We start from the raw sequence: 13,855 nt of genomic DNA, 5'->3' as shown, positions 1-13,855 counted from the left end.
TGTCTGAGCCAGCCCCACCTTGACACACCCAGGTCACATCCCATCCCTACCTACCCACCTTACACCTCCAAGCCATATGACCACAGCAGGTTCGCTTGGTGACACAGGGTCTTTCTCCCTAACCGTCTTCTGAACCTTCAGCAGTCCCCTTCCAGGACCTAAGCTGCTCTTTGTACCTTGATATTGGTTGTTGGGGGGACTGTTCTCACCTAATTCACATCAGACCTGAGGGTCCTGTTGAAGTTCAAGGACCTTTGGGGTAGCGGGACCGGTGGGACACAGAAACGGCCGCATCCTGACTTGCAGCACTTCTTCCCAGCTTGACAGTTCTCGTCCATCATGCATTCCACGATACACAGGCCTACCAGAAAGGTGGGACAATTCCCAGCCCGCCCTGGGGGGAAAGGACAGGTAAAGAGACAGGGCATTGGCTCCACTGTCCCCAGGTTCCATCTAGAACTCAGACACGGGGACTCCCAGTGAGTTGGCTCTGGACCCCTAACTAGGTTTTAACCCATCTGGCTGAGAAGCCAGGAAGCTAGAGTGTCTGAGAACCTTAGGCACCCAAGACTCTGAGCCAAGAGGTTTCAAATAGTGTCCCAAAGAAACTCCCTGGAGTCCCTCAGGGGTTGGTGGCTAGGCAGGTTTGGGGTAGGGACAAGTGGACTGCAGGACAGGCTCCCCTCTCCCCTCTCTCTCTCATGCTTGGGCTTGGGGGCGTCACTTTCTTGTCCGCCCCTGATGAGGGGTGGTGTGCTGCGGCGTGCTTCTGAAGCACCCTGTCCCCGTCTCTTCTCTCAGACTTTATTGTTCCGATGGTCCCCAGCTCAGGATGAAGGATTCTCAACTTTGGATGCTGAAAAGATGTACCTACTCAGTAGAAGCCACACTTCAGATGTTGAATATTTTCCTTTCCCAGACTACTTATAAGCAGCACACTATTCTTGCAAGGCTGGGCTACTCAGCCACAGAAGGAGGTGGACACAGAACCGAACCTCTACAGTGGGCCGTGACAGTGCCGAGCTAGAAGGTGTGGTAGGGTCGGGGTACTAAACGCACTTTCTACTTATGGTATGTTTATTGGGTGTGAGCCCATCATTAAATCAAGGAATATCTGTAATTCCTTGTTTAATATCTGTATTCCCTGACAGGTTACATGCCACAGAAGGACAAAAGGCCAACACTTGGAGCAATTCCTGGGAATACCAAGGGACTAAACAAATCTGGGCCAATGATTCTGAAGTGGAGTTCCACAGTACACAAAAGGAGTACTTGAAAATACACACAAGCTTTTTTGTAATATTGAAAAACCAAAGGAATTGGAACAGGAATACCCACCCGGGCTGCGTCTCAGGTTGATTCTGCAACCCAGGGAGCACTTCAGAACTTCTTCCCACAAGAGCCAACATCCCTCCCTAGATTCCTCATAGTGGAACCACCATTTGACCCAGCTATCCCTCTCCTCGGCGCAAACCCAAAGGACTTAAAAACAGCTTACTACAGTGACACAGCCACATCAATGTTTAGAGCAGCTCAATTCACAACAGCCAAGAACCAACCCAGGTGCCCTTCAACAAATGAATGGATAAAGAAAATGTAGTATATACACACAATGGAATATCACTCAGCCTTAAAGAAAAATGATATTATGGCATTTTGAGTAAATGGATGAAAATGATAACATCATGTTAAGTGAAATGAGCCAGTCCCCAAAAAACCAAAGGCCAAATGTTCTCTCAGATATGTGGGAGCTAACACATAACAAGGGAGGGTGGAAGAGGGAGTATTTAAGTTCTTTGGATTAGACAAAGAGGAAAGAAGGGAAGGAGGGGAATGGGAATAGGAAAGACAGTAGAATGAACTGGACATAACTTTCCTATGCTCATATATGAGTACACGACCAGTGTAACTCCACATAATGTACAACCACAAGAATGGAATCAAAATCATAATGGGCTGGACACTGTGTGCATGCCTATAATCCCAGCAGCTCAGGAGGCTGAGGCAGGAGGATTATAAGTTCAAAGCCAGCCTCAGCAAAAGTGAGGTGCTAAGCAACTCAGTGAGACCCTGTCTCTAAATAAAATACAAAACGGGGCTGGGGATGTGGCTCAGTGGTTGAGTGCCCCTGAGTTCAATCCCCATACTCCCATCCCAAAAATTGTAACAGGCTGCATTCCATGTATGTATAATATGTCAAAATACATCCTAGTGTCATATATATCTAAAAACAACAGATAAAAAATGAATTAAAAGAAAACACACCTCCCTTGATGTCTCCACGGCAGGTGTGGCCACAGCCGGTGCTGCAGCATTTGTGCCCCAGAGGACAGGCCGCATCCCCGTCACACTGCTCCTCGCAGGGAAGGGGGTCCTCGGGACATTCACCATCAGACCCTGCCAGAGAATCAAGCATTGAAGTCCAGAGGCTCTCAAGTCCCGAGTGTGAAACACACATTTCACTGTGTCATACGTTAACACATACATATATGTATATATGTACATACTTACACGTGTCCTGTATGCCATGTGACCTGATGTTTCATATGATTTCTATTCTTTTTTTCAATGCTGGCCATAAACTGATTTTAGCACTCACAGTCTGAAAACCCCCGTCCAGCTCTAAACCACTAGAGTCTTTCTGCCTTCTTTCATACTTGGAAGACATTCACACTAATCTCCTGGCACTCGTGCCCGGGCAAAGCCAGTCCATAGTCACTCTGAACCAAGGCTTACTTCCACCAACGGGACATTCACAAGAGTGACACAAGCAGAGACGTAATAAACACCACATTGGGACTTGTCCTCTTGGAAACCAGCTGCCATTCTGGAAACCAGCTTGAGCTAGATTGTGAAATGAGGAGATCCCCATGGACAGAGAAGCTGGAGTGGAGAAGCCATCCTGGACATGCCAGCTGCACTCAAGTGCCCTGCATGGGTGACCTCAGCCTCCCATGAGGGTAGGTGAACCCCCCAGCTAAGCCCCAGTCAATCCCGTGAGACAGAATTAGCTGTTACTACTTTGGGCCACTACATTTAGAGATGGTTTGTTACACTGCAACATATAAGTGAAACACTCCTTAATAGAACCCCATGTTTGTCCTGAGAGGCAATAAATTCACTAAAATGATTCACTTCTCCGTATTCTCTGGAAGTAGGGGTGACCAAATTAAAACGTAAATTAGAGAAACTTGTGCATTTCTGATACAAATTATCCCCTGATTCTTCCTTCTTCCAGTCCAAAGACAGACCATGTGGAAAGGGAGAGCAGCCTTCTTCAAGACCAGGAGGCAACTAGCAGGAGGACACAATCAAGAATTGCCAGGGAGAATGAGAGAAATCACTCTATCTTGTTTGCACCACAGAGCCACCGGACCAGCCCTGGTAACTACTTCAGGATTTCTCGTTGGGTGAGGACAAGGAACCCTGCTCTATCAAATCTTCTGTGGTGGGTAGCTAAACACATCCCAGATGTTCCCCCTCAACACCCCTGTGAAGATAATGAAATCCGGAGGAGAGAATGAGGCTTTCCCAGAATGACAGCTAAGAGTAACAAAATGAAGTACTTTCTGTGACACCATCCTTAAAACACGCAGTCAACTAAGCCAGCCCTCAGGAGCTGGCACACCCAAAGAAGGCCTCATCCAAACAAACCAACTCACCATGACGCAGGTGTCCTAGTGTTTATTCCAGGGTTTTGTTTTCTTTTTTTAAATGGAGAGAGAGAGAGGTGACAGGCAATTAATGGCTTCCTAGAAAACCAGACCAGGAGCAGCCCGGTGCTCTGCATAGCAACAGGTAAGTGTGCCTGCATTGGGTGGTCCCAGGAAGTCTGCGCGGGGAGAAGAGCAAGGGCTGGACTCCAGGGGGCACAACTGCAGCTGAACAGCGGGCCGTCTGACCTCCCCCTGGGATTTCCCAAATGTTTCCTGCCATTGTGAACTCAGTCAAGACTGGTCCTGAGTTTTTATACAGAAAATGTGGTCACTGGAACCACCTGACACGCCTCCCACACCTCCTCATCTGCTTGACCAACACTCAAGTTCCATCTAAACAAAGAGCAAAAGACTTTTGTCCCACAGTTGAGAGGGCTGAGTATGGAAATCTCCCTGGTGGAAAAACCCAGTGACGCACACTTCTCGGAGTTACGCCATGAACCCTAGGGAGAGGGGCCGAGAGCACCTATCTCCCAGATTTCACCACTGTGCTGGGCAAGGTTCTGATGTGGCCAATGCCAAGAGCATCTCTGCCCTCTAGCCTCATTCCCAGGACAATGCAGAGAGGCCCTATCTCTACTCCCTTCCATGTCGAGTATCCTTGAGGTCCCCGGGATTTTGCCAGATTTTAGAAGCCATACAGGTCCTGAGGGTCACAGCATACCCCTTTGACTTGTGCCCGGCAATAATGTCACCCTGACTTTCACTCAAATACCTGCCAAATAATTCCTTTCTTTCAGCTCAAACATCTGGAATTAATGAGGTCTTCCTTCCTCTTTGTCTTTTTTTTTTTTTCTGTTATTGTTTGTTTGGTTGGTTGGTTGCTTGGTACTAGGGATAGAACCCAGGGGTGCTCAACCACTGAGTCCACAACCCCAGCCCTTTTTATTTCGTATTTTTTACTTTGAGATAGCATCTTGCTAAGTTGTTTAGGGCCTCACTAAATGGCTGAGGCTGACTTTGTTTTTGTTGTTGTTGTTTTCAATTATATTTCTTTTCTTTTTTTTTTTTAAAGAGAGAGTGAGAGAAAAGAGAGAGAGAGAGAGAGAGAGAGAGAGAGAGAGAAAGAGAATTTTTAATATTTATTTCTTAGTTCTCGGCGGACACAACATCTTTGTTGGTATGTGGTGCTGAGGATCGAACCTGGGCCGCACGAATGCCAGGCGAGCGCGCTACCGCTTGAGCCACATCCCCAGCCCCGCCCGCTGAGGCTGACTCTGAACTTTCAATCCTCCTGCCTCAGCTTCCCAAGTCACTGGAATGACAGCATGTGTCACCGCCACTAGCAGACTACGTCATTCTTACACTCCAGCAAGGCAGTCTTTATCGTCCTTTATACTCACCTGGAATCCAGTTCTTTCGAAATTCTATCCACTGGTTCTTTTTCTATTACCAGGACCTTTCAAAAACATGCCTCCTTCATCTCTTGGATAAGATCCTCTGCCTTTCACTTTGTCAGGCTAGGTAAGCTCAGTTCCTCATAAAGCATTGGTTCCCCATCACCTCTTAATGATCTTATGAGGAATCAGGATGAGAAATAAGAATGGCAGCCCAAAACTAGGATGGCCACCCAATCCCTGCATCTGTACCTCTCCCAAGACCCCAAGGGATCACACAAAAAAGTAGTAATCTGAAGTCCAGAAAATGCAAGCTTACTGCCGCCTCACCCCAATTCCCACTCTGACTTCACCTCTACTTTCTTCCAGAAGGATGCCAATTTTTGTCATAAAAGTGAAATTTCAGAACATCTTAAGCCAAGAAAGGCCCTCTGAACTATCAAACCTACTCCCCTTTTCTTGCAATCTGAGGTCAGTAGTAGCAGAATGAGGTCCCATTGATGGTAGGCACCAGGTCTTATGTCTTTTGAACCACATAATTTCCCCCTACCCTTCAGTAAGGATCACTCAAAAAATAATCAACCAACACTGAGACCCACTCTAATACTGCCAAAAGAGAAGATCCAGAGGCCGACAGTTTTAGGGCTTTGGAAAAGTTATAAACCAGCATGCCAGGAGCCCTCAAGACCACTCACAGCCTCAGTGATTCCTCAGAGGACTCAGCATATAGTCATACTCATGGCTGTGATTTATTAAAGCAAAATCACCAAAGAGAAAAGGTACATGGGACAAGTCACAAGGAAGCCAGACAGGTTTCTAAGAGTCCTTTCAGGGGAATCACACAGGATGCACTTGATTCCTCTAGTAGACAATTGTGACAATGTATGTGAAGTGTCATCTCCCAGGAAAACTCATTCGAGATTCAGTGCGCACAGTTTTACTGCAGGCTGGTCATGTAGGCACCCTCTGCCCAGCACATACCAAAGTCACACTCCCGGAAAGGAAAGCAGGTATTCAGCCTAAGCCACATTGCTTGCACAAACAGTCTGGGCACAATGAGCCACTGTTATCAACTAGGAAGGTAGCAACACTCCCAAAATCCAATTTCCCAGAAGCCAGCCAAGGGCCAGTCTTGCCAGCAGACCTTTCTAAGAATAGCAGACTCCATCTTGCTGTACTAACTCTGCTTTGTACAACCTGAAGTGGGGATTTAGAAGAAGGTCGGCCAGCCAGGCATGGTGGCATAAGCCTGTAATCCCAGCAGCCCTGGAGGCTGAGGCAGGAGGATCGTGAGTTCAAAGCCAGCCTCAGCAACAGCAAGGTGCTAAGCAACTCAGTGAGACCTTGTCTCTAAATAAAATACAAAAAAAGGGCTAGGGATGTGGCTCTGTGGTTAAGTGTCCCTTGCAATACCCAGTACCAAAAAGAAAAAGAGAGAGAAAGAGGTCAGCCAGACACAAGAGGAGCCCAAGCCATCAACCCATACAAAGGACATAATATAACGCATGTGTTATAATAAACAAAGCAGGCTCACAGGGGATCTGGAGTGATCCAGTTTCATTCACTACAGAGGTGAGCCATGCAGAGCCCGCAAAGACAACTCCTGGACCTTAATCTTAACCTTTTCTACAAAGTCTCTTCCTCCCCAGGTTCTCCCATCTCAGTCTAGAGCACAATTATCCCCCAGTGCTCAAGCCTGACTTAACATCGTTCTTGACACGCCCTTTGCAGAGCCACTCACTGCTTTAGTAGTGCTGTCAACTCCATCTTCAAAAGGACTCCAAGTTTTCTGAGGAATCTCCATACTGCTTTCCATAATGGTTGCACCAGTTTGCAGTCCCATCCTCAGACCAGAACTGAGAGCAAGTCCCAGAGTCTACCCATGCCCTCAGGCAACCTGACTGCCCCTCCACCTTGCCAAACATTCTGGCACTACCCATGGTAAACCTCTGGCAATGTCAGAGCTTAAGGAAAGCAGGAATTTTTCTTAGCCCAGGAAGAAGAGTTTCCTAGCAAACAATCCCACTGGGTGAGTAGCCAGCCCTTCCCAGGAATGGAGCTGCAGAAAAATAGTTAACTACCAACTACTGCTACTAACAGACAACCTCACCTTCCAGGCTGGGGACCCTGGTCAGCCAGCAGGCTCTGAGACAGCGTCAGATCACCATTCTGACCTGCCTGCCTAGCTCCAGGGGGGAAGGAAACCCTTTGGGCCAGCCAGGGCCAGAGCAGTTCACAAAGGTACTGTGCTTGAATGTCAGCCTCGCTCTCAGCCTCAGACACTGGGAAGATTGTACCAGAATCTATGAGCTGCAGTGAGTGATCCGCCTAAGACAGATTCCCAGGCTTTGATTCCAGAGCTGAGCCTCAAGAGTCCAGGCAAGGAGTACAACCTTCTATTCTCTCATACAGGCAGGCTGCCCAAGACGGCTGCCTGAGCCAGGCACAAACAGCCCTAGTGGACACTGGGAAGGCATCTGCTACCTGTGGAGGCTTGGCTGAAAGGAAATGTCATGTGCTTGGAGCTTCAGAGTCTCTGAGAGGAGGTAATGGGGAAGGAGAAATTGATCCTGGTTCTGGGTAAAAAGGACAGGTTAGACACTGTACTTCTGACTGGGCCCCCTTTCAATGCCAGGAAGAAGAAATCCACTGTACATTAAGGGCCAAACATCTTAAATACTCTGAGTCATCAAAACAACCCTCCAGGGTTTATTCTTTCCATCTTACAAATAAAGGAACGGAGGCTCAGAGAAACAGAAGAGACTTGCCCAGGGACCTGCTGGCCAGTAGCTGGTGAACATCAGGCCTGATCCCAGGCCCCTGAAATCCCAGACCTGTGCTTTCCACTCTAACATGCTGCCACATGCACTCAGTGAGAGAATGGCTCTAGCTCCTTCAGGAAATAGAAGACCCCGTATTTCAGCAGCAGAGAGGCCTAGGTGTAAATTCATTGATAAATATTTTAAAACTATGAAACAACACAAAGGGTACCAAGTACACTCGAACAATAGGAAGAGATAAAGATTCCACATTGTAATAGTTAATTTATATAACTAGCATCACTTCAATAGAGTGTCCTTAAACATAGGCAATAAATTAAAAGTGGCCTTATAAGTAGGTATAATAAACAAGCAGTCTAATAATAAAATATACTGGGAAGCACAAACAAGCAGAAGTAGAGGAAAATCCTAAAACAACAGGAAAATAAAAAGGGGGACTAGACATGGAAGATGTGCCTAATTTCTAATACCTTTTAGGAGCCTCTCGAGGGCCTGGTGAAGGAGCTGAAGAACACAGCAGAAAGCTGTCCCTTCAACCTCCATAGTCTCCGACTGCCACCTCCATAGTGTCAGAGGTCTCCATCCTCGGCTGGCTTCACTCTCCCCCTTTTGCCTCTATGCCAACCACACCAGCTTGTTTTCACTTTCTTAAATGGGCGACTCCTTGTCATCTGAAGACCTCGCCACCTGGGTCTCACTCTTCCTGCCATATCTATCACCCCTTCACCTGGCTGACTTCGGCTCCTTCTCCAGGCTGCAGCTAGGCATGGTGGTGAACGTCCGCAGTCCCACTGACTTTGAGGATTGCAAGTTCAAGACCAGCCTCAGCAACAAGATCCTGTCTCAAATTTTAAAATAAATAAATAAATAGGGCTGGGAATGTAGTTCCTGGATTCGATTCCCAGTATCAAAAAAGCAAACAAACAAAAACAGTCACTACCTCAGACACACCTTCCTCGACTCCTCCTCTGAAGCCAGTCCCCCCATTATTCCTTCTCTCAGAGCCTCATCACAGTTTGACCTGATGTATTTACTTACATGCTTGTTTGTTAACAACCTCTTTCTTTCTCGCCTACTAGGTGATAAACCCCATAAACGCATGGACAGAACTACTTTGTTCATTATCATATACCCAGAACCCATCACTGGATCTGATAAACAGAAAGCATTTAATAAAATTTGTTGAAGGAATGAATGCATAAGTGGAGAAATAGAACCCTGTAAGAGGGAAATTTTTCTTTCAAATATCTCTCCACGAGAACCAGAATAAACAAGAATCCATTTTCAATGGGAGATGGCCATCTCCTGTGAGTGCACAGAACGGGTAGAGTCTCAGAAGCAAATGATTGGGGTCTTCCAAATAAGCACCCGGATTCTATTTTACTATCTCTTTACATATTCTTGAGCTAAGGTTTTAATAGAGAATATTGCAACTGGGAATTGGGAATTACCCAATGGCTTTCAAACCTGCCTACAAATAATAGGCCGCCATCGACCTTCCGGCACCTTCCTCACCTAGCTGGGCCACATCCTACCAATCATCATGGCTTCAGTACCATTTGCATATCTTTTTCTTAAAGTTCTCATAATATAATAGGCACTTAATTATTGTTTCTCAAAGTGAAGTAGGAGTGCCAGAGGGTGTGTGCATTTTGAGAGAGAAACCAGCGGGTCAATCAGACCCCAAGGTGCGGGGGTGGGATGTCTTACCCAGCTTGAAATGAGAGACTGGGGCCACACAGGCTGTGCTGCAGCCAAACGTACAGCACTTCTTTACACCTGGACATGTGTCATCGGTGGTGCAACTTTTAAAACAGGATCGTTTCCGAACAATCCTGGGACAGATTCTTTTCATCCCTGTAAAGAAACAGAGATGGCAACAGGAAGGAGATATGGTGCCCTGTAACACCTAGAAGCATAGCGTAAAGAAGAAGCAGAGGAAGGGTGTCACTAAAGCCACCAACAATAGTCAACACTTATGAAAACATCTATTGATATTCACCTTTTACCAGGAACAACGCATTTGATTCTCACAATCATCTCTATTTTACAGATGAGGAAACTGAGGCTATCACTTAAGATGCGATTGAGAATGTAGCTCAGTGGTAGAAAGAATGCTTTGCATGTGCAAGTCCATGAATTCAGTCCCCAACACACACACACACAAAGAACCTTAAGATTTTAAAGTTTGTTTAAGGCTTAAAAAGGTCTGTCTGCTCCTAAGAGAAATCACTATCTTAAACAGGCTCCCCTTCAGAACTCTGCCCCTCTTGTGACTTACAGGAACTGAGTCCAAAGTAAAAGACATTGACAATCAGTGGTGTGCTCTTTCCTGATAAAAGGCAAAGAACTGGAGTGCTGAATAATAAAGAAAGGACTCCTGGCTGGGGACGTAGCTCGGTGGCAGAGCAGTTGCCTAGCATGCACAAAGCCCTGGGCTCAACCCCTCATGCCAAAAAAATAAAAGACAAATCAACTTATGAGGAAAGGAGACCCCCCCGCCTTTTTTTTTTCCAAAAAGGAAAAATAAGAAGTTCTTTAGGCAAGTTAGATAGCAAGAGCCAATCTGAGAAGCAGGAAGCTCTTGGTTTTATCCATCCCAAAGGCAAGGCCAGAGAGCATACTGGTATTGTGTCCTCCATGCCAACATACCTATAGGAAAGTATTCTCGGCAGACCTGACCACAGCCCGTGCTGCAGCACTTCTGCCCAGGAGGACATGACTCATCATCCTGGCACAGCTCTTTACACGGGTTCTCATCAGGAGGGCATTCTCCCTCTTTCACTGCAAAAGAGAACAAAGAAAGTTGGGATACCTGATTAGGCCTTGGGAAATGAGGAATGGAGCCCAAGAGTGCTTCAAGAACTTCAGCATCTCCAAGCATTCCTATCCAAATTATCTCAGCACCCAGCTTCTCCTCCTCCCACACAACTACTAACTCCCTTTCTCCACTCCTAAAGCACCAGCTGTGCTGCACATTCAGAGCTGGGGTGATCCTGGTGGTCTCATTTAATGAGCTCTAAAGAATAACTGGAACTTCTAGTAAGTCCTGTCTCCTTGTCCAGAGAAGGAAAAGAAGGCCAAGAGGATTTACCCTTACTGTCCTAAGAATCTATTTATCCAGTCCTGTCCTACAGAGATGATTGTCTCCACAAAAGAGGAACCTCACACTGGGAGGAGGCAGGGGAGACTTCTCCTCTAGTCACTTTATGTTAGCCAGGGATCCCAAATGATAGCTCACCATGCTCTTCTGCTGTTACCCAGGATGCCAGGAACCCAAAAGCTAGAAGCGCCTTCAGAAGAAAGAGGTAGCTTATCATCCTGATGATGCTGAGGTTGAGATGTGAGCCCATTTCAGGCCAGAGGTGAACACCTTCCCAGAGTATCAACCAAAGAAAGGGCAGGACCAGAGAATCTACCTCAACCCAGTCCCAAAGTCTTCCCTTATGCAATACTGCCCAAGAATGTCTTCTCCTGACAACAAGAAGAGTGATTGGTTGGTGATGTGTGGGAAAATTCCTGGCACTACCATAGGGCACATGTGATGGGGTAATCAAATTCTGTAATGCAGTTTTTCACACAGTACCCCTAGACAACAGTGAGGATTCTAGTGGGAAGCTGGAAAAAATGGAGGGAGAGTCATTGGGTAGAGGATGAAGAGAGCCTCCAGGCCTTTCGAAGGACTTGGGTGAAATGACAAAGGGAAGGACTAGAGGCATGACTTAATAAGAGAACAGCCAAGCTAAGCAAATAACAAAGTTTACCAACATTGTAGTTCCTGCTCATCAGAGCAATCTAGAAGAGACAGAATGAAATGGCCCCTTAGAAACTATAAAAAAAAAAAACACAACTATAGAGCAGCACTACTTGAGTTTGTTCAAAGCTAATGCGAATGCACCAAAACCCTACATTCTGGCTAGTTGGTAAACTCAAGAGAAGAGTTGCTATGACTCACAGCACATATGCCCCCTTCCCCTATCTCTTCTTCCTCTGTTTTTATTTTATCTGTCTTGCTCATGTATTTGGTCAGCTAGTGGTGTCCACTGGCACAGCTTAGCACTGTAGGGCTAAAGTGAGGGAACATTAAAAGTACAAGGTAAAAATCTTTTTTGTTAATGGGGGGGGGGGGGAGAGAGAATTTTAATATTTTTTAGTTTTGGGCGGACACAACATCTTTGTTTTTGTATATGGTGCTGAGGATCGAACCCGGGCCGCATGCATGCCAGGCGAGCGCGCTACCGCATGAGCCACATCCCCAGCCCTGGTAAAAATCTTAATACAGCCAAAGAGTTTGGTGCAAGGAAGTTGCCCTTAATGTTAAAAGGCTGATGTTGGAGCAACGAAATAATTAAAACTTGTTTAATATCTAGTATGTACTTCATATACATTATTTATTTTAATTCACACAATAATCTTGCAAAAGTAAGAAACTTGATATAAAAGCCAGGTATGGTGGTGCGTGCCTGTAATCCCAGCTACCCAGGAGGCTGAGGCAGGAGGATCTCAAGTCCAAGACCAGTTAGGGCAACTTAGTGAGACCTTGCCTCAAATTAGAAAATAAAAAGGACTGGAGATGAAGTACCCAGTATAAAAAGAAGGAAGAAAGGAAGGAAGGAAAAATTGACTCAGAGAGGTTGGAAAGAATGTCAATAAATGGTAGCCTCTGGAACATTGGAACAGTAACAGTATTATTTGAAGGGCTAGTTGTACCATAGTTTTAAGCACTTTGTATGGGGGGGTGGGATGTGGATCAGTGGTAGAGTGCTTGGCTGGCATACATGATGCTCTGGATTTGATCCCCAATACCAGGGGGGTAAAATTAAGTGGTTTGAAAGAATTAACTCATTACTCCTCATTACAACCCTCTAAGGCAGGTGCTATTATTCCCACTTTACAGTTGAAAAACTAAGACACAGAGTTTAAGAAAGTGGGTCACACAGCTAGTAGGTAGTAGAACAAAAGAAGGTAGTCCAATTCCATATCCAATATTTTTTGGAGGATGGGGGGGGGGCGTTTACTGGGGACTGGACTCAGAGGCACTCTGCCACAGGGCCACATTCCCAGCTCTATTTTTTTTTTTTTTTAAGAGACAGGGTCCCCTCGCCTTTGTTAAAGTTGGCTTTTAACTCGGGATTCTCCTGTCCCAGTCTCCTGAGCCGCTGGGATTACAGGCCTGTGCCACTGCCCCGGGCCCATATCCAGTATTCTTAACCACCATACCACATCACATCTGAACCCTGATCTTTCTGACTGCAGAACTCCTGCACTTTCTACTACCCGATATTGTGATCTGGCAAGAGTCATTTTCTCTACCACCCATAAATGAATCCAGTTCTATTCGGGGACATCTTACCTCTGAGACAGAGCTATGGGGGGCCTGGGGAATGCCACAGTTAAGCCCATCCTCCCAGCTCATCCCAGAACCACTCCTCCGGGAAGAGAAGCCCAGCTCTCTGCAGGCAAGGGAGGCTCACAGAGCAAGACCCAGCCTTCATTCTGCTGCCCTGGAGGCAGCCCTGAGGTCAGAGCGAGGAGAGAGGCGGTGCGTGTTTGGGATGGCACAGGCCCCGCTTTCCCACGCGGAGTTTCTGGTCCACGCTTTAGGTTCCTCCAATTTTGGAGGCTCCGGCCGAAATATATTAGAAGCTGTAGCCCGCGGGGTGGCGCACGCCTGTCGTCCCAGCAGCTTGGGAGGATGTCGTCCCGGCAGCTTGGGAGGACGGCGAGTTCCAAGCCAGCCTCAGCCAGAGCAAGGCGCTAAGCAACTCAGCGAGACCCTGTCTCTAAATAAAATACCAAATAGGGCTGGGGGTGCGGCTCGGTGGGAAAGTGTCCCCGAGTTCAATCCCCAGTACCTGACCCCCCCCCCCAAAAAAAAAAAAGCTGTAGTGTTCAAAGACCCAACTGCAGGTGTCACCGTCGGACCGTGCGTCCCCTCAGCTCCCAACCTCAGCCCGCGGACACCTGCTCCGCTCCTCCTACCCCGCACTCGTCCCGGGCCTTGGCCCAGCGGGGAACGGCC

At 46.9% G+C, this 13,855-nt stretch overlaps 1 protein-coding gene across 1 annotated transcript; it reads right to left on the bottom strand.

Annotated features, from left to right (window-relative positions):
- Positions 1 to 209: 209 nt before the first annotated feature.
- Wfdc3 (WAP four-disulfide core domain 3) lies at positions 210 to 11,153 on the bottom strand. The gene is made up of 5 exons (XM_026408347.2): positions 11,075 to 11,153; positions 10,486 to 10,617; positions 9,544 to 9,690; positions 2,266 to 2,397; positions 210 to 394 (listed from the first exon to the last, which is right to left on the bottom strand). Exons 1-5 carry the CDS (start codon positions 11,151 to 11,153, stop codon positions 210 to 212), a joined length of 675 nt encoding a protein of 224 aa, XP_026264132.1.
- Positions 11,154 to 13,855: the final 2,702 nt, after the last annotated feature.

This window comes from Urocitellus parryii, chromosome 6 (assembly GCF_045843805.1).
Source record: "Urocitellus parryii isolate mUroPar1 chromosome 6, mUroPar1.hap1, whole genome shotgun sequence".
NCBI lineage: Eukaryota > Metazoa > Chordata > Mammalia > Rodentia > Sciuridae > Urocitellus > Urocitellus parryii.
Note: the sequence above shows the minus strand (reverse complement) of the source record. Positions and strands in the feature narration are given on the sequence as shown.